The sequence below is a fragment of the Crotalus tigris genome, unplaced genomic scaffold (assembly GCF_016545835.1).
Source record: "Crotalus tigris isolate CLP2741 ecotype Arizona unplaced genomic scaffold, ASM1654583v1 scf7180000017814.3102382, whole genome shotgun sequence".
Taxonomy (NCBI): domain Eukaryota; kingdom Metazoa; phylum Chordata; class Lepidosauria; order Squamata; family Viperidae; genus Crotalus; species Crotalus tigris.
The window spans coordinates 2,308,432-2,327,500 of record NW_024096652.1 but is presented as its reverse complement, the minus strand read 5'-3'; the positions used below and the strand labels follow the sequence as shown (position 1 = coordinate 2,327,500).

Sequence of the window (19,069 nt, the reverse complement as noted above, 5' to 3'; positions counted from 1 at the left end):
TTTAGTATGATTTGTCGGTCAGTTACAAATCCATCTGATGCTGATGCTGTCGATCCCACATTTTTATAGTTTACCAAGAAGTAGGTTGTGCTCTACTTTGTCAAATGCCTTGCTGAAGTCTAAATATACTATGTCCACAGCATTTCACTGGTTTACTAATTTAGTCACTTTGTCAAAGAATGAAATAAGATTGGTTTGGCATGATTTGTTTTTAACAAACCTGTGTTGGCTACTAGTTATAACTTTCTTTGTTTCTAGATGTTCACAGATCTGTTTTTTGATTATTTTTTCCAGTATCATCCCAGGTATTGATGTCAGGCTATTGGTCTGTAGTTTTCTGGGTCTGTCCCCCCCACCTTTTTTTTGAAGATGGAAACCACATCAGTCCTTTCCAATCCTCAGGTAGTTCCCCAGTGCTCCAAGTTTTTTAAAGATACGATACAATGGTTCTGAGATAACATCTGCCAGCTCTTTCAGAACTCTGAGATGTAATCCATCAGGTCCTGGTGATTTATATTTATCAAGGTCAGACAGGTGTTCTCTTACCATTTTCTTGCTTATTTTAATTTTTATTTCTAATTTGTCTTTTACAGTTATATTCTTGGTAGTTTGGCCTATAGAATGAGTTAAGCACCTCTGCTTTCTCTTTATGGCCTGTTACTTCCTTGCCATCTTCTCTCTTTAGTGGACCAATTGTTTCCCTGACCTTTCTTTTCTTTATATGTTTATATGTTGAAAGAAACTTTTTTTATATTATCTTTGACTTTTGCTCATTCTGAACCTTTGCTTTCCTGATGTCTTCTTGGCAGATTTGGGCTATCTGCTAATATTCTGCCTTAGTTATGTGTCCCTCTTTCCATTTTTGGTACTTATCCTTTTTGTCTTTCAGTTTATCAGAGAGATCTTTGTGCAACCATGTTGGTTTCTTGGATTTCTTGTTTTTCTTTTTCAGTGGTATTGTGGGCTTTTACGATTATATTTTTCAGTCTTTCCCACGCTTCTTGAGTTGTTTTCCCCTTTACGATTTTTATCCATGAAATTTTGATTAGACTCTCTCTGAGTTTGTTAAAATCAGCTCTTTTAAAGTTTAGGGATTATATTCTATTGCTTGTGTCTACATTATATTGAATTCCAGTATGACGTGGTCACTCTTGTCCAAGGTTCCCGCAATTTCAACTCCCTCTATCACTTCTTCTCTATTAGTAAGAATTAGGTCTAGTATAGCTTTCCTCTAATTCCCTCCTTTGGGTGACAAAGTTGTCAGCTAAGTTGGGTTAGGAATATGTTCCATCTCCCACTTGCTGCAGAGTTTGTTTCCCAGTTGACATCAGGGGAATATCCAGCAACAGTTGCTGCTTCTTCCCTGTCTCTTTTCCCTCCCTGCCTGCTGAGCTCTCCTTCCACAGCTTCTTCTCTGTCCCCTTCTCTTTCCCTGTTGTCTTTTTTCCCCTTTCCCACCCAAACCACCTTCTTTTATATCTTCTCCTCTCCCCCGCCCTTTTCTTCAGTTCACCTCCAGCTCTGTGCTGCTTCTGGAAGCACTAATCAGTTGGAGCCAATCAGCTGGAGCCCTGCTGAGCCCAGATAGTCCTGCAGCTGCTCCTGCCTCTCCCTCAGGCTTGGGTCTCTTTGGCTCATTCCTCTGTCCCACTACACGTCTCTAGGACGGTCGCGTACCACCTGCCCTGTGCCAAAGTACCACAGGTAGTATGCGTATCACTGGTTGAAAAGCCCTGATCTAGGGTGTTGGCTATTCCTGCCAGCTTAGTATCATCTGCAAATTTGGTAAGTTCCCCTTCTGTTCCCTCATCTAAACTGTTTATGAAGAGATATTGAACAGTACTGGGCCTAAATCGGAACCTTGTGGTACCTCACTGCTTATTTCCCTCCACGTAGATGTGGTACCATTAAGGACTACTCGCTGAGTACGCTTTGTCGGCCAGTTACAAATCCACCTGATGGTGATACTGTCTGTCCCACTTTTTTCTAGCTTGGGACTGCTATGGCTACATTTCCATCATGTGTCACTTTTCAGGACCAGCTATCTACTTTTGGGCCAAAGAGCCATCTCCTCCATGTCTGCCTACTAGGTCTTTGAGGGATCGCAAGAGAAACAAGTGTGGATGTGAGGTGGGAAGGTGGTTCTTTGCCAGCCAGCTATCCCTTTGAGGTTTTCTGTGGAATTGGGGATATATTGGAATGTAAGGTTTTTCAGTTCAGAATCCACATAAATGCCAGTGAGACTCTGAACATGAGGCTACTGCAAAAGAAACAGCTTTATTCTTTGGCCAAAGGAAAGCCAGGTGTCCCAATCTCCCGATCCCAACACAGCGAGACCTAGGAGAAAAGGCACCCTTTTATAGCTAAAACCCTTTCTCATGCTAACAGGCTAAAAGATTTTTTTTTTTTTGTCTGAATACGTGTTTTCTTTATCTATCAGGTTAGTTCAGTTACTTCAGTTACAGCTTGTTACAGGGCTTTGCTTTGAATACCCAATTGCTGGCAAGCAGCCCAGAACTTTCTCCTTGAGCAGATACTTTTGCAAGTTAAAGCAGAAGAAGGATACATTGCAAACTATAGCCAACACATTTAAAGTTACAGCTTAGTTTTTTCTTTCTCCTTGGTCAGCACCATTTTAAGTTATCTCTGAGCAAAGTACAGAGCGCAAACGAGAAAGAATGAACAACGGCTGGGTTATACATTGATCCCTTCAGGAAAATAGACAAACCTGCTCTTTAGCCACCCCTCCATACAGGTAAAGCTGTACATCTAGCCCTGATGGCTGACCTTACAACAACACCTCATCAGTGGCGATGGTGTCTACAATTTTGTACCCCTGTCCAGTGGTCTTCCAGAAACTGTAGAAGAAATAAAAAAGAGGTGGGGTCTTTTGCTCCCAGTGCCAGATACTGGTTTGAGAAAACTGATAGATTTTCTGCCCTCATTTCTCCAACCCAATATGTTCCTCTCCTCTCTTTTCACCCCACCCTTCCCATCTCATCCCTTCCCCTCCCCTCCTCTTCTTTCTGTTAGCTGAAGGTCTGCTCCTGCCCCACCCCAGTCTATGGGGAAAGGGAAGTGAGGCAGAATTGTCTAGCCTACGGTAATGCTGCCCACCGAGACAAAAGGGGGAGCCATTTTTCTGCTGTCTGTTCTCCATCTACAGAGCCACCATTCTGTGGGGTGGAGATGGAAGAGCAGAAGATCCATTTCCCCTCCTTCTGTCCTGCTCTGCTTCTCTTGCAGCTGAAGGGGAAGAGTGGATAAAGGCCTGGGACTTCTGGTTCCTCTTCTCTGATCCCATGGATTGATCCTTCTGTGGGATCAGAGGACTGAGAGCCAAGCTCTCTTCTGCCATCAAGAATTGGCACTGAGTGGAGGCGTTCTCCAATCTGCCTTTCTCTTATACCGCTTCTCATGCAGACAAAAGCCCTATTCTACCTTGTAGCTGAAGCAGAATAGTGATTGGAGGTGCAGGCAGCACATCAGTGTCCCAGCAGATTTCCTGCTGCTCTTCCACAGGAAAACAATACTTTGATGGTCCTAGGCAGAAGGTTGCTTAACTCCTTTATTTGCTGAGAGACACATTCTGCCATGCCTAGTCCTGCTAGGAAAATGTCAGGCATGTTTTGCTGACAACTTCCTCCCTCAGAGTGTGGAAGAAGGCACAAGAGAATCAGAAAATCCTTGACCTGATATTAATCAATACAGAATATAATTTTGGGAAATAGAAGTAGCAGGAGAGGCGGGGGAAAGTGACCCTGTAACGCTAATGTTTTCAATTTTAAGGGAAAGAAAATTAAGTGTAATCAAATATATCTTGGACTAAAGCAGTGGATTGTGCATAAACTCTCAATAATAAATAATAAATACTGTAGGATCTCAGGACAGGAGCATTTAAAAAGATGCTCCGGATGGATAGGAGCTCCCAAAGAATGAGATACTCAAAGCACAATTCTAAACAATTCCTGTTGAGGGAAAATGGAGGGCAGCCAAAACCATTATAGCTGCTACCCCACCCCAGTGAATAAGAATGAACAACTAAAAACTAAAAAAAAGTCATATTCAGTAAATGGAAGGAGAGTTGAGTACATATCACACAGCAGAATTCAACATTTGCTTTTTTTCTGAAAGTGCAAAGATAATGGATTTAAGTTTCAGGAAGGCAGACTCTAGATAAATGTTAGGGGAAAAAACTTCTAAGAGAAATTTGACAATAGGACCGATGAGGTAGAGGGGTGGTGGGCTATCTTTCTTTGAAAGTATTCATAGAAACATAAAAAACTGACAGCAGAAAAAGATCCAGTGGTCCATCCAGTCTGCTCTTTCAGTTTTTTGTTTGCTTGTTTGTTTTTGTTTTATTTTAAATGTATTTATTTATTTATGACTTTTTTTATATAAAAAATAGTTCAGGCAGAGGTTACATAGATTTAGATTCCTGTTTTGGTTAGCAGGCTGGACATGATAGCTAAATGTAAAAATCTGGGAACTGTTTCCACAGTAGAACCTGTGAAAAGAATCTGAATGTTGAACACAAGATATATGTAAGCCAGCATTGTGATGCAACTGCTGAAATAACAAATGCCACCTTGGGGGTGCATATCCAGGACTGTGGAATCCAGATCATAGGGAGGATTTGTTGCACTTTAATCTGACTGGTTACCCCTTTTAGAACCACAGTTGTGTCTGGATCAGGGCACCACTGTTCAAAAAGAAGAGGGACAAAAGGGTAACCAAGTTAATGACAAGTCTGAAAATGTTATTTTGTTGTAGAACTTAGGGAAGTTCAACAATTTGAAAATCCTTGCTTTGATGGATTCTGCATAGAGCAGGGGGTTGGGCTAGATGGCCTTTAACAGATCCTTTCAAAGTTTATGATTTTATAATAGTAAGTTTCAAACTTGTGGACCATCTGCATCTTAAAGATGCCCAATTCTATAAAGTGAATTGTCTGTGACTCCTTGAGATACCCTCTCTCACACCTCTAGAGCAGTTTCCAGCAAGCTAAAGGTTCCAGATTTAGAGCTGTATTGTACAATTCCCATGAGCAGCCAATTTGGTCATTCAGCCTGTAGGATAGGAATTCTTGAAATCCCACATGCCTGGAGAGGATTAAACTAAGTAAAAAAAAACCGAGGATTATAATAGATAACACAGGCAACACTTAAATGCAAAACAAAACCCCTCCCAGATAATAGTATAAAAGAAGCAAGCTCAATCTGGACTTCCATTTTCACTTTGTGCGAGTGAAACAGAAAATATAAACACCTAAAAAAACCGAAGAATCAAAGAATCGGATATTACAGAGTTCAGTACAAACGTAAGCAGCCTTTTCCTCTGTAGCCCCAGTGGCCTAATGGATAAGGCACTGGCCTCCTAAGCCAGGGATTGTGGGTTCGAGTCCCATCTGGGGTGGAAGATACCTTTTTAGGGGGGGTGTGAGTTTTTAAATTCCTGTTTTCTTTTGCTGTGCATATTTAAATTGCTCGGTTTCCCTTCTGTTGTTACAGATATTTCTGTTGATTTCTTTGCTTCGGCTTGACAGTAACTTAACGTATAAGGCAGTTCTTCAATTGGCGGAGGGGGGGCACACTCGAAAAACGTGTCTAATATCTCATTGTTATGACACCGCAGGCTGTAAATCTGACCCTGACATCATTTAGTTACTCGCTCTAGCAGCTAGTTGAACGTATCAGTTTCGAAGTATAACTGACTAAGCTTCCGGGGCTTTATGAGATAAGGGTTTGTTGAATCTAGAGAGAAGTCATTTTCATCCGAAAAAATGGAGCTCTTTATCACCACCTAGTGGTAAGTGCGAATTACTGCAAAACTGGGGCTAAGCAACAGGCTAAAATGTTTGCAACTGGTATTAGCTCAGGGCTGAAAAATATACATGCCACTCCCTTCCCGAATTGTGTAAGTTCAAAGAATAGATGCTTAGACGCACTTTCATCACTGGATGAATTTTCCTATCAAACAATAGAAATAGGTATATTTAGTAAACGCCCTTACAAGTACATCTCGCTTGCAGCGTTTATAAAAGCTTTAAAACTCATCTGTTTTGCACACTTTTAAATGACAGCCTTTGTTCAGGGTGCTACTATGTTTACTTCTGTTTTGCTGCAATTGCTGTGGAAATGCTTCAAACTACAATTTTCTCTATTTCAGTTTTCTTTGGAGTTTCTGAAGATTCAAATTTACTGTTTTATTGCATTTTACGCTTGTATTTTGTTCAACATTCTGGCCTGCTCAAGATGATGTCTAAATATAAATCATAAAGAAGTATTTTGTCAGTATTTGCGTATAAAAATTAAATAGTAAGGAACTGCCCCATTTATCCACATCTTGCTATGAGGCATTTGTGAAAAGGAAATACATAACCTTTGCTAAGTCCAGTTGTATTAATGTATTTTCATTAATAAAAGGAAATATCAGAAGAAACCAGACAACCCATGCTTTATTGGGTCATTGTTTCAGCGATATTTCCTTACCTAACCACAGAAACAGAATGACAATGCAAGAGGGGGAAAAAATGCCACAAGCAGGCACTACTGAACACAAGCAAGTCACCAGAGGCCCTGGGCAGGGTTTACTTAATATGGATGGGCTGGCAGGGGCCACTATGGAGTTAGAGGAGGCAGGGAATGCTATGAAACGCAAAATTCCTGGGATCTCATAGCTGTAAACAGCACTTCTCAGGGGAAAAAAAACAGCAGGAGCGACTTATGTGAAAAACTTGTGACCCTTTCCTTGCCAGATTCCCATTGGCTTTTTTTGTGGGAAATTGGCAGGGAGCATTGAAAATGATGGTCATATGACTGCAGTTGACCATGGCAACGGAGCAGTGCTGAAGCAGACACAACTTTACTAAATTTCAATTTTCTTTAAGTTAGCCCGTTTGAAGTACGTCAATATAAATATTATTGCTGTTTCACCAACTGAAGGTTACAAGCAGACGAACAGGAGAGTTTTAGTAGTATATAGATGACTGACTCTTCCATTACACATAGCGGAACAAGTGTATGAGGTAGCAGGTGCTGGTTTTCTGAACTTCCTTCCTTCCTTCCTTCCTTCCTTCCTTCCTTCCTTCCTTCCTTCCTTCCTTCCTTCCTTCCTCCCTCCCTCTACTTATCTAAACAAGGAGAAGACTTGAGATCATCCACAAATGTGATAGACAATTGCTGCACTTGAAGAGACAACATGACGGCTGTCTCTGGTGGGTTTAGAATTCCTGAAATTTCTGCAGTTATTATCTGAGCATTTCTTCTACAATATTAGTATATGTTAATACAGCAGTCAAATTTTTTAGCAAAACTATACAGGTAGTTATAGACTTAGAACAGTTTTACTGATCGTTTGAAGTTACAATGGCACTGAAAAAAAGTGACTTTGACCATTTGTCACACTTAGGATCATTGCAGCATCCTGGTGATCAAAATTTGGATGCTTGGCAACTGGCCTATATTTATGCTGGTTGCAGTGTTCCAGGTTCAAGTAAGTCACCTTTTGCAACCTTCTGATAAGCAAGGTCAAGGGGGAAGCCAGATTCACTTAACAAATGGGTCACTAATTTGACAACTGCAGCGATTCACTTAAACAACTATGGCAAGAAAGGTGGGGCAAAACTCATTTAACAACTATCTCACTTAGCAACAGAAATTTTGGGCTCAATTGTGGTCGTATGTCGAGGACTACCTGTGTCTTCAGCTTCCATTATTAATATTGTAGATTCCTATTTCAAGGACAAATTTCGATGGTGTAGTTTTTATTTTATTATTAAGAACATAAGAAGTTTCTCTTTTCCATCTAGGAAATAGAACAGTCCAAGGAATATGTCCCAGCATTATTTATGTCTCCAAGATGTTCAGTCAAAGTCCACTTGTCTACTTTGCTTCAAAGAAGATCGTGCTTTTTTTTGTCGGAGGCGTTCTCTGTTCATCTTCTCCACTCTAAACCCAAACAGATGTAGAATATGACATTTTAGTGGTTGAAAATTAGACTGGATTCTTACCCTTCTTTTCCCAGAAACATTTAGCACAGTACTTTATAGCCCTTTTGCTACAACTGTCTGCCTGGGTAAGGGATGCCCTGTTTGTTAAACGATGGGAATAAGGTATAGAAATCCCACAGCCTGTACTGGCCAATCACAGAAACGTACAAGAGTGATAAAAGAGAACTAAATACTGTATGTCTACATTCCTTCAAGAAGCAGGAACTTTACAGGCATATGATAAGGGAAAATCCACCTCTCCCTTGCAAATTACAAATATAACACAAATTCATCACTACTGCAAACTTATTAAAACAATATAGCAACAATTTTCAATTAAATTAAACTTGGCCATTTATTACAGAGGCTAAGTTTGTAAAACTTTAGTGAAAATGCTATGCTGTCAAGTTTTATTGATTCTAAAAGTCCCCCAAATAGTTTAAATTCTCCTGCTCCCAGAAAGAACTACACCCATGTTTTATACAAATACAAATTACCAGAAGAAAGCAAAAGGGACTTATTTTTATGTATGATCTGGGAAAAACCTTTTACTGGCATCAGTGAAGAAGATTTTTCCAATTCAAATGGCAATTTTGGAAAAAAATGCTCCTCAAGGAACAGAAAAGTATTTACATTTCTCTCCTCTGCAATTTTTATAATGTACTTTAAAGCATCTTAAATGCAAAAATGCTTTTACTGTGGCTAGCTTTCCAAAAAGATTTTCTGAGAAACATCTTGATTTCTATCAGAAATTGTATATCTGTTCTTTACTTCAAGATTTAAAATACAAATTATTCATTAAGAGGGTTGTTTATGTCAGTATGCTAAAACCAAGCTCATAAGCTGTTAAGCCATGTTTGTTGAACAAGCTATCGTATGTGGTCCACATATAAGGCTAACATAAATCAAAGTTTATAAACTAAAAAAAGCTTTCATATTTAGTTTCATATTTCACTTTCATATTTAGTTAAAACAAGACAAGTCACAGATTTACCTTTTTCTGATCATCTCAGCAGTTTCTTCAGATACAACATGAGGTTTCAGAGTGGATTCTGCAATCATGTTCCTGATCTTTTGTAAGCAATCTGCCAAATTCCTCATCTGATAGCGACTCACTTCAGAGGTGATTATTAGCTCTCCCAATTTATTGATCTTATGTTTTTGCTGGTAAATAAAACATTTTATTATTTTATTTTTCATATTTCTAAACCACCTATCTTTCTCAAAATGAGAATGTATTTATATAATTTTCTGTTCTCTGGAAAAATAAAACAGGTTTCTATTATCAAAATACAATTTTTAAAGGCACTACATAAACCGTAGTGGTTTAAATTACATAATGTTACACAATAATGAAAGTTTTAGGTTCCCATTAAGCCAAAATCAAACAAGTCATATTAAAGGTTAAGGTAAAGTGTGAAACCAGCCACTCCCTATATTTGTGAACAAATTGTGTTTTTGTCTTAGCAACAAATAATTCATCTTCGTTTGAAAACTTGGGATTAGATCGTATTTAGAAATATTTTGGCCCCAATTTTTATTTGAAACCATTCAAAGCAGTTCTTTGACACTGGGACCTGTCCGCTAAATTATAAGAGGCCACTCATTCTTTGAAAAAAGGAAATAAAGAAGTAATACAATTTTGCATACAACCTCATATTCTTACATAATCCTGAGTTTTTGTACTAAACAATGATACAATGATACAATTATTGTTTCTAATAAACAATCATACAAAAAATATAATTGACAGAACTCTCAGCCACTGACCTAGTAAATGCCTCCTCTTTTCAGTGGTCCCTAATATCATGTCTTTTACCAGGCATTTACTGTGTTATCTGTCACAGTGTTTTATGTATATAAAGAATTTAAATCTCATAATGGAATAAAGCAATTTTTAAGATCCATCTTCCGATGTTATGTGTTATATATATATAAAAAGAATTTAAATCTCATAATGGAATAAAGCAATTTTTAAGATCCATCTTCCGATGTTATGTGTTTATGGATTTATATTTTGCTACATAACCTAAATGGATTCCTCTGGATGGTCTATATTTTTTGTGTAGGAAATTGATAAACTTAGTGTATGCTACTGAATAAGCTATCTCAAAAAGGGAAAATAAATTTCGAGAATTACCAGCACTGCCATTTTTTGTCGCACTTCTTCTGTGATCCAGTCTGCTGATGCCAAATGGAATCTGACTTCCGCTTTCGAATTCACTGGGTGTCATAAGAAGACATAAATAACCACTCTGCAGGATAAAGAGTTATGCAACTTGGAAAGGTCTACCTTTCCCTTCCAATTTATTGATAAGTGTGCTGCTCATGAATACCTGATCTTATTTATTTGTCAAATTTCTAGGCTGCCCAACTTCAAAACACGTACCTTAATTTTATTGTAGGAAGTCTCATTAATGTCAATGGGATTTGTTCCCAAGCAATATATGTATATGTAGTCAGACTTCTCTCTACTTTATCTTGTTTTTACCTTTATTAACATTCTGGCCTCCTGGGGCACTGCTCCGTGAATAGGATACAGACAAACGACCTGGAAATCCAAAAAAATGAAAGCATGAAAAAGAAGGATTAAAAAGATATCCATTTATACTTTCAATATATTTAAAAGAGAACAAGTGAACTTATATTGGCATCTGGAGAACTTTATTAAAAATAAATGGACTCTTAAAGTATAATATTGACCATTTTTAGGAACATTTTGGTGATTAGAAATAATTCTCTTGCTGAAGTTATTTTTGTTATTTTTTTCACAAGTAATTTTATTAAGAATTTTTAAAAGAAAGATTAAAAACTAATGGAAACTAATATAGATTAAATAATAGAAATAGAAAAAAAGAAAGGAAGAGTCCAAGTGTAAGAAAGTCCAAAGTAAGAAAATCCATAAGGGGTTTCCAGTCAGCAATAATCAAAGAAGTCAATTTAGCCATTTCAACAAATCCCATCATCATCACCATCAACATCATCACCATTATCAGCAGCAGCAGCAGCCATTCCTCCATTGTGGGTACAGTCACATTTTCCCATCTTTATGCATATAACACTGACACTTCTGTACAATGATCCATCCTTTCTAAAAGTATTTGATTTTCAGTATATGCCAATGTGCATTTAATAAAAAATCCATTAGGTTAAATGGTATTTATTTGGGACCAAATTTACACTTATCTATAAAGCAGATAAAATAGATAAAATGCATAAGAAAATCTCTCTAGAAAAATCAAAGCATTTTGCTTATGTTCTGGACTCACCCATAGGAATCTCTGGAATTGTCTGGCTTGCTGAATCCTGTAACATAGAGATGCAATATAGTTGAGTACTACAAATTATTACTCTTGCAAACACTTTGTAATAAATTTATCCTATTAAAAGAGAAGTAATAAAAAATAATCAATTTTTAAATAAGACCTTATGCAGAGCCTGTTTTGACTACAAACAAGCACCAGAGTTCTAAGCCACCTGTATTATTTCTTTTCTCCTATTTTTTAGTTACTTTATTTATTTCTCCCTTTACCAAATTTCAGAGTAATATATTCATGATCAGATTATATTCTATGTTAACCGCTACCAATCTGGAACTTTCAAATATGTTGGACTGTAAATAATGTAAGAGCCAGTGGAGTGGATTTTTAAAGGTATTAGATCAGAATCATGCAGACCCAAATTCAGTTCTACTATGAGCCACTTACGCTCAATCTACTTTACAAAGATATTGTTGAAAAAATAAAACTGGAAGAAGTTAATGTTGCTGTCTTATGCTATCTGCATAGCCCATGGTTAATATTGTACAACAGTTGTACAGAAGAAGATCTATGGCTTTTTAGCCAATAAACAACAATATACTTTTTTATCTCTAGCAAAGATCAGTCTATTTGAGATACCCCCTCAAATTCTTTTTAGCACAAATCCACTGCTGTTACTAGTTGCAAAAGCATTTGTATTCATTTATTTTAAAAGTGCATGAGGGCATACTACATTTGCAGAAACTCACTACCAAGAAGTAAAAGAAAGGGCTATTTATTACATTACTTCTAAACTGTGTGGTAATTAGTCAGTTCTAGGATCTACGTTTAAGTTAAACTTAAATTAAGATATAACTTTTTAACTTAAATTACTTTCACTGTTTAATTTTTCTATGTTATTTTATTGTTTTTCAGATAATTTGGTGCTGGCTTTTATATTTCCACTATAGTATATTGTTGTGCATTGCCTTAATAGAAAAATATTGAAACAAATGTAAATATAATATGCTTTGAAAAGTTTCAACAGGATGAACTAGGTTTGAAATAACTTTACTGCTAACTTTGGAAGAGGGTAAAATGTAAAAATAAAGTATTCTTTAAGTCAAATTTAATTCCTGGTGACTTCATAGGCCTTGCTGTATATAGTGAGGGGGTGTAAAGTAGGTTAGAGTAACATGAGTGAACACCACTACACATGTGAGATAACATGGATGAGATGCTGGGAGGTAGATATGTCACTACAGCATATGCATGACAACATTGCATGTGTATTATTTGAGTATCATTGTGATTTGCAGCAGATGCTGTTGGACACCTGCATTTTTCCCCGGGAATAATATGAAACGCTTTGCCATCATTCTCTTTTTGACTCCACAGTCCAGCCCTAAGATTTCCAATCACCTGATGCAATAACTGGTCAGCAAAAGTAATGACTGGTTTATGAAAGCTGATGGAATCTTAGGGAATCTTGTTTTAATTAACTTTTTCCTCTCGACATTAAAAAGTGAGCTGACTAGACATATTAGACCCAAGACTTCATGGCTCCTGTCCTTCTGTCTCTATGATTTTTGCCTCCAACAAGGCTATATCTATGGACATCTTGTCTCTATAATCTGTGGCCCAACAAGCATCTCCCTTCGGAGCTCCGAATCCCAACCTTTGCAGTGTCCGCTTCCTTTTCCTGCAGCTGATAGAGTTGGTCCAAACTGTATGCACTTCGGAATTGAGAACCGAAGGCCGGGCGACCAGAAGCTAAACCTCGAAGCGGAATTTTCCTAGATGTCTCCCAGAAGAGTAGCCACTGAACCGGCATTCGTCGCAAACAGCACAGCGCGGATACCGCCATCTTGAGATGTGGCGATCACTTCTGTAACGACTCCGGCTGAAGTCGGCTTCCTGTCACTGGCGTTCCGTGAAAATATTGTTCCGGGGTGGGGAGGTTATGGGGATCAATGAAAATACGAGTTATGCTTTTATATTTCAGTATTATTTATTTGCGTATATATATTTAAATCACACTGTTTTTGCTCAGTATTATAAGACGCTTGGCTCAGTAGAAATGCTTACGAGGAGAACTTCATGTTTGTGCTTTAAGGATTAGTTCCTAATAATGTTTACGCGTAAACATAATTCTTAGTAAAATAGCAGAAGACTGAGCTGCAAATTACATTAACATAAGAGGCTGAATATAGATCGGATTTCAGATGCCACGGGATTAAGGTTACAAAAAGATTTACAAGGGAATAAGTCCCACTGAACACAAAAATAAAAAAAAATACATTAATTAACGAGCCAGGGTAGATTTAATTTATTATATATGTGTTTCACAGAGTTGGCTGAAAACCCATAGCATCTGTTTGAATGAACTTTCATATCAAATATTTCTATTATGCAAAAATGGAAAATATTTTTAAAAGAAAATTTATCTTAATTCTTTAAAGAATTATTTTAAATTTCCTTTAAAAATAATTTTCTTTTGTGCATGAAATTTCTTATCGATACTTAGTTGCAAAATCAGAACATAAATACATACTTGTACATATGAAAATGTATTATTTTGATTTTTAGGTATTCAGTAACAAAACGAAAATCAAACTTTTAAAATTTAAGTCAGTCCTTTGCTATACTATAAGGTTGGCTTTTTGCAAGCCCCTAGGTTCCAGAACATCAGTAACTAGGACTGCTTGGAACTTCTATTATGAGGAACTTATGTTATTCGTAGAACCCTACTAAACTAATTAAGATAGAATGCCTTTTTAAAAAATTGTATGTATGTCTGTAGCAGTTTGGAAAAAAGGCTTCAACATTCACTCATGTCTTTTCCTTTCCCTGACAAGCAAGCATAAGCATACATATGTTGGCTGCAAAAATCCTGGGAATTATTATATGACAGTGAAAGAGTTAAGAGTTTTCTGTAGCTCTTCATTGATGTTTAATCAAGATATGGTGTGCCTAAAGTAGAATTACATAAGACCCATGCCCTGGTGACCTCCTGTTCAAGATTATTGCTATGCCCTCTATATGGGACTGCATTTGAGTACTTGGAAGCTGCAGTTAGTTGAGAATGAAATGATGCGAGCAGTTTTGGACATGCATATAATATCACTGCTCTGCAAGCTACACTGGCTTCCAGTGTTTTTCTAGGCACAATCCAAGGTGCTGATTATCACCTATAAAATCCTATGTGGCATAGCACAAAGTTCTTTACAGGACTTCTTGTTTCCCCTCATCTCTGCTTGCCCCACCAGATCTAGGAGGGAGGATATGCTCTGGGTTCCTTCCATCAAGCAATCTAATCTATTTGGACTCAGGAATCATGCCTTCTTTGTTAAGGTGACCAATTGTCCTCCTTTAGGGAGGACAGTTCTTCTTTTATAAGTTCTGTCCTCTCTCAAAAGATGTCCTCCTACATGTCCTCCTTTTCGATATTTGAAGACTAATCTGTAAATCTCTGTATTTGATCGATGCCAAGCCGATATGTTGCGTGTGATGTGACGTATTTGTATTTGACAGGACGATTCATCAAGGCTCGGTACAGTGCAGCGAGACACAATTATGAGACACATGCGCTCCACACAGGAGAATTGTTTTGAGAGAGTGCGCCGCGTGCAAGAGTGTGCCACGCACAAGTGGCTTTGTTTACTTCTCACCGAAACATAACACGGCACACACGCACGCATTAGGCTCACTTCTTTCTCAGTGCATATTCAATCATACACAGGTGAGCACAATAATTCACGTTTTATTAATTCATTATCTATTTAATAATTTCCAAATATGTATAATTTTATTTATAAGTTTATTCGCTTACGTTATTGTTTCAGTTTTAATAATTTTATTTATTCATAATGAATGTGTTTGCATCGTTCGTGTAGCTCTATATTTTATTTTTAATTATTATTGCAATGAATAAATTGTTTCTTTTATTTATGATATTTTTTTTCTTCAATTTATTTGTGTCCTCCTTCTCATTGTAAAAAAGTTGGTCACCTTATATTTGTGGCAGTACCTGCCTTGTGGACAGTGTCACCTGAAGATACAGATAGACCAGATTCAGTTGGTATTTTGTAAGTCATTAAAGACCTGGGCCTGGAAGTTTAGGAGAGCTCTCTAGTTATTTTTTTTTTTCTTATAAGCTGACATTTTTGTGGCATTCAATATTATAGTTTGGATTGTTTAAATTGTTGCTTTTAACTTTGCACGCCATTTTTATAAGCTGTATGGCCATATAAAATGTATTGATCCATCAATCAATTAAAATACTTTTGAAGTAATGTAGCTGTGTTATATAAATGATTTTTGTTGCTGTTACATCTTCATTTATCCAGTAATTTTGGAGCGTTAGAAACTCTGGAAGTTTGGGAGCATATGGTGAAGCGTTGACAAAAAGGTAGACACTGGAGACTTGCCTATTAATTAAAAACATTGCTATAATGAGTTTGGTTGGTCATATAACACCCATTTCTCTGAAAGTGAAGTAGACACCCAGAATGCTCTTATTACCTCAGTGGGATCTTTGTAGGATTTAAAGGCAAATAAATAAATGTAATGCTAAAGGCTATGCTTTGGTGTACAGGTTATCAGAGTTTTCCCCTCCTTTTTTCTTTTTTGCTAAAAGAATCTTTAAAAGAAATGAGATGAGCAGGAATTCTGTAGGACATCAAAGAAAATAATTAAAGGCACTGATGCTAAACTTACTATTTTGCCCACTCTTGACATAATGCTATACCAGTGATTTTCAGTAAAAGGAAATCTATTCCAATGTATTAATGAAATAATTATTTGAAGTCAGTATCATAAGACTGAACACTTTAAGATAGAAGCTAGCCAGATTTATGCAATCATGTATTAACAGTATGATTTCAGATGACGTTCTGGCTAAATAAAGGTATAGTAGGTCTCATTGAATTCAGTAGTTTCCTGCCAGGTACATTAAAATACTGATGATTTATTGTTCTTTTATATATTTCCTTTTGAATGGAGAGTTCCTAGAGTGCAAACATCACATGTGACATATACATATTTTAACATGTTTAACAGAAGATTACATTAAACCAAAAAGCTTAATGATCTATTCTATGTCATATTTTTCCAAATAAGTTTAGTCCAGTCCTACTTTACAGGAATATTATGCGGAATATGCCTATGATATAGCCTGGCTCCCTTATCTAATATCTAATGCAGCTTCTGTTTTCACCGCATCATATACTTTATTGATCAGGGATATGTAGGACATTGAGGCTTTAAATAGGGCAAAGGGGGAAAGGATTTCTGTTGTGTCCTGTAACATATTCTTCCCTCCCATTCCGTTGAACTTGTAATTTTAATTTAGCAGTATATGGTTCTAGTAGCTATATTATTAGCAATGGTGGCTTTTGGCTCCTAGAACAAAATAAGTAACAAATTTTTAAAGATAGTACAATGAGGCAGGAATTATGCTCTTGAGGACAAAAATAATTGTTACTTAAGTAGAAATACAGAACATATATGCTAAGGATTTTGGCAGCAACATTGTGAAAAAGTGACATACTGCAAAACTACTTTTGAAGCACATTTTGAATAGTCAATATTTCAGATCCCAACCAAAGTGCCCGATTTTTATTTTTATTTTTGCTGCTCTTACAGATTGCCCTACGGTAGGGAACTTGGATCTTTACTTACATGTAAATCTGTTATTTATAATTCTTGTTATTGGTCTGGTTTAATAGCAAGTAGTTTGGAATGATCAAATGCTTAAAGTCTTTCATGGTATAGGACCTGCTTATTTGAGGTATCACTTGTCTCCAATTGTTTTTGCCCATCCAGTGTATGGGCAGGGTAGATACACTCCATGTTCCATCAGTGAAGTATTTCCATTATATGGGATCAAGGAAGTGCACTTTCTATCATAGCCCCTGCGCTCTGGAACAGGATGCACAGGACACCCAGACTTCTTGGTTTCTGGAAGTCTCTTTTAAGACCTGGCTCTGGTCCCAGCCATAAGGGTAAGGTCACTACGGAGCCCATTGTCCTTTTGTTCTTAAATATTGGGAATATTTTTTAATCCAGGCATTGGTATTGTTTATATAATGTATGTACAGCTCGAATGCGTCACTTAGTGACCATTTGTTGTTACCATGTGATGAAAAGCAATTTTGTGACTAATCTTCACATTTATGATCTTTGTAAACAAAGGAAAGCTGAAGTAATGTCATAAGCAGTCAGTTTCATTTAGTGATTGCTTTACTTAATGGCCAAGTAGCTGTCCCAATTGTGTAGCTAAACAAGGAGTAGCTGTACTGGATTTATTATATGCCAGCCAGAATCATGCTGGAGTTGGGTGGCCCTGAGAAATCCAGTAAAATAAACTAGTAAATTAGAATTGGATTGTTAAACAGGACATCTTGTGGATTCCAATGTGGGAAGTCATGGATGTCATTAATTATATATGTGGGAAGGACTGTCTGCCTGAACAGACTAAAAGCACCTGCCCTCGTTCCTCCTACCTTCTTGGCCCTCCCCAGTTGTCAAGACAACCCGGTTGTCAATCAAACAGCAGCCGCTGAACACAAGAGGAGGAGAGACAAGATGGTTGCCTGGGAGTTCTGCCATCACAGGCCTTGGGAAGAAAAGTTTGCACCAACACAGCCAAAGCATGCAAGTCAAATAAAAGAGACAAACTGAAAGACAGACAGCCTTGATTAGAAGAGCAACCAAGAAAGGAACAGCTAAAAAAAACTGTGGGAAGAGATAGATCTTTTTTCCTTCCCTCAAAACTCCTAGCCATTTCCCTCAGAGGGAGTAAAGATTCAAGAGAGAAGAACTAAGAGGTCCAGCCAAAAAAAAAAAAAAAAAAAAACCAAGTAGAAAAGCTGAAAAAAAAGTCAGAAATAGACAACAAAAAATAGAAAATAAACTAAAAAGGTAAGATTGAATTCTGCAGAAAGAATATAACTCTATAGAGCAGACATGTCAAACACATGGCCTGGGGGCCGGATGCGGCCCGCAAAGTACTTTCATGTGGCCTGTGAAGCCATCCTGGAAACAGTGAGGGAACGGCCTCCTCTGCCTTGGCCCTGGCCGGCCGGGAGCCAATGTACAATTTTGTGGTGGCCATCTATGCTGAAACGCATTCAGTCTTAGCTCCACAAGGTTGTCTGGAAACAGCGAGGAACCAGCCCCTGCCGCGTCGCCCCCTCCCCCTGGGTGCATGCTGGGGAGGTGTCACCTTTTGTGAGGAATGAAGAAATGAACCATGCCGTGGCGTGTGCCCTGGTCCCACCCCCTTCTGCCAGAGACCCTCAGATCTGTCCCACTCCTGCCAGGCCCCCACAGGCACCCTTGATGCAAACGACGTAGAGCTGGCCATGCCCACCCAGTAGGCCACACCCACTCCATCCACGCCCACCTTGGCCACACCTGCCCGGCCCCCCAAGGGCAACTGCAATGCTGATGCGGCCCTCAATGAAATTGAGTTTGACATCCCTGTTATAGAGTGACAACAGGGATTAAGAAAACAAAAATATAAAAATCAAAAATAAATATATTAGAAATACAAAATAGAAAGCTATAAAATATAGTGAACAGGGATTTAAAGAATATAGAGTAGATAAAAAAGCTTCTAAAATACACAGAGAACCTTATTTTATTAAATTATTTCTTAACTACCAGGAGTTGAAGGCATTTATAACTTTTTATATATAAGATTTCCTTTTCTAAAATAAAAGTGTCTGTACTGAAGGAAATACAAAACAAAACAAAAAACAAAAATAACAAAACAAAAAACAACTACATATCCAAATTTTCTCTCTGTGTTTGTGTGTGTCTTACTCAGTAGTTT

The 19,069-nt window shown here is 37.5% G+C and overlaps 1 protein-coding gene and 1 non-coding gene across 2 annotated transcripts; one reads left to right on the top strand and one right to left on the bottom strand.

Moving 5' to 3' along the window:
• The first annotated feature begins 5,342 nt into the window (after window positions 1-5,342).
• On the top strand, window positions 5,343-5,415 carry TRNAR-CCU. Its single transcript has one exon. It is a non-coding gene; the product is annotated as a tRNA-Arg (tRNA).
• Window positions 5,416-7,748: 2,333 nt separating this feature from the next.
• Window positions 7,749-13,127, bottom strand: MRPL58 (mitochondrial ribosomal protein L58). Its single transcript, XM_039342897.1, has 6 exons — window positions 12,908-13,127; window positions 11,260-11,296; window positions 10,482-10,541; window positions 10,131-10,213; window positions 8,985-9,154; window positions 7,749-7,949 (listed from the first exon to the last, which is right to left on the bottom strand). The coding sequence occupies exons 1-6, from the start codon at window positions 13,094-13,096 to the stop codon at window positions 7,865-7,867; spliced, it is 624 nt and encodes a 207-aa protein (XP_039198831.1). The 5' UTR covers window positions 13,097-13,127; the 3' UTR covers window positions 7,749-7,864.
• Between the last annotated feature and the right edge of the window lie 5,942 nt (window positions 13,128-19,069).

Excerpts from the sequence above, each read along its gene's own strand:
- MRPL58 (XM_039342897.1), bottom strand. The coding sequence starts at position 13,096 with ATGGCGGTATCCGCGCTGTGCTGTTTGCGACGAATGCCGGTTCAGTGG. Across the intron at positions 11,297-12,907 it reads AGGAAGCGGACACTGCAAAG|GATTCAGCAAGCCAGACAAT; the intron begins GTTGGGATTCGG and ends TCTATGTTACAG. Across the intron at positions 10,542-11,259 it reads AATTCCAGAGATTCCTATGG|GTCGTTTGTCTGTATCCTAT; the intron begins GTGAGTCCAGAA and ends TTGGATTTCCAG.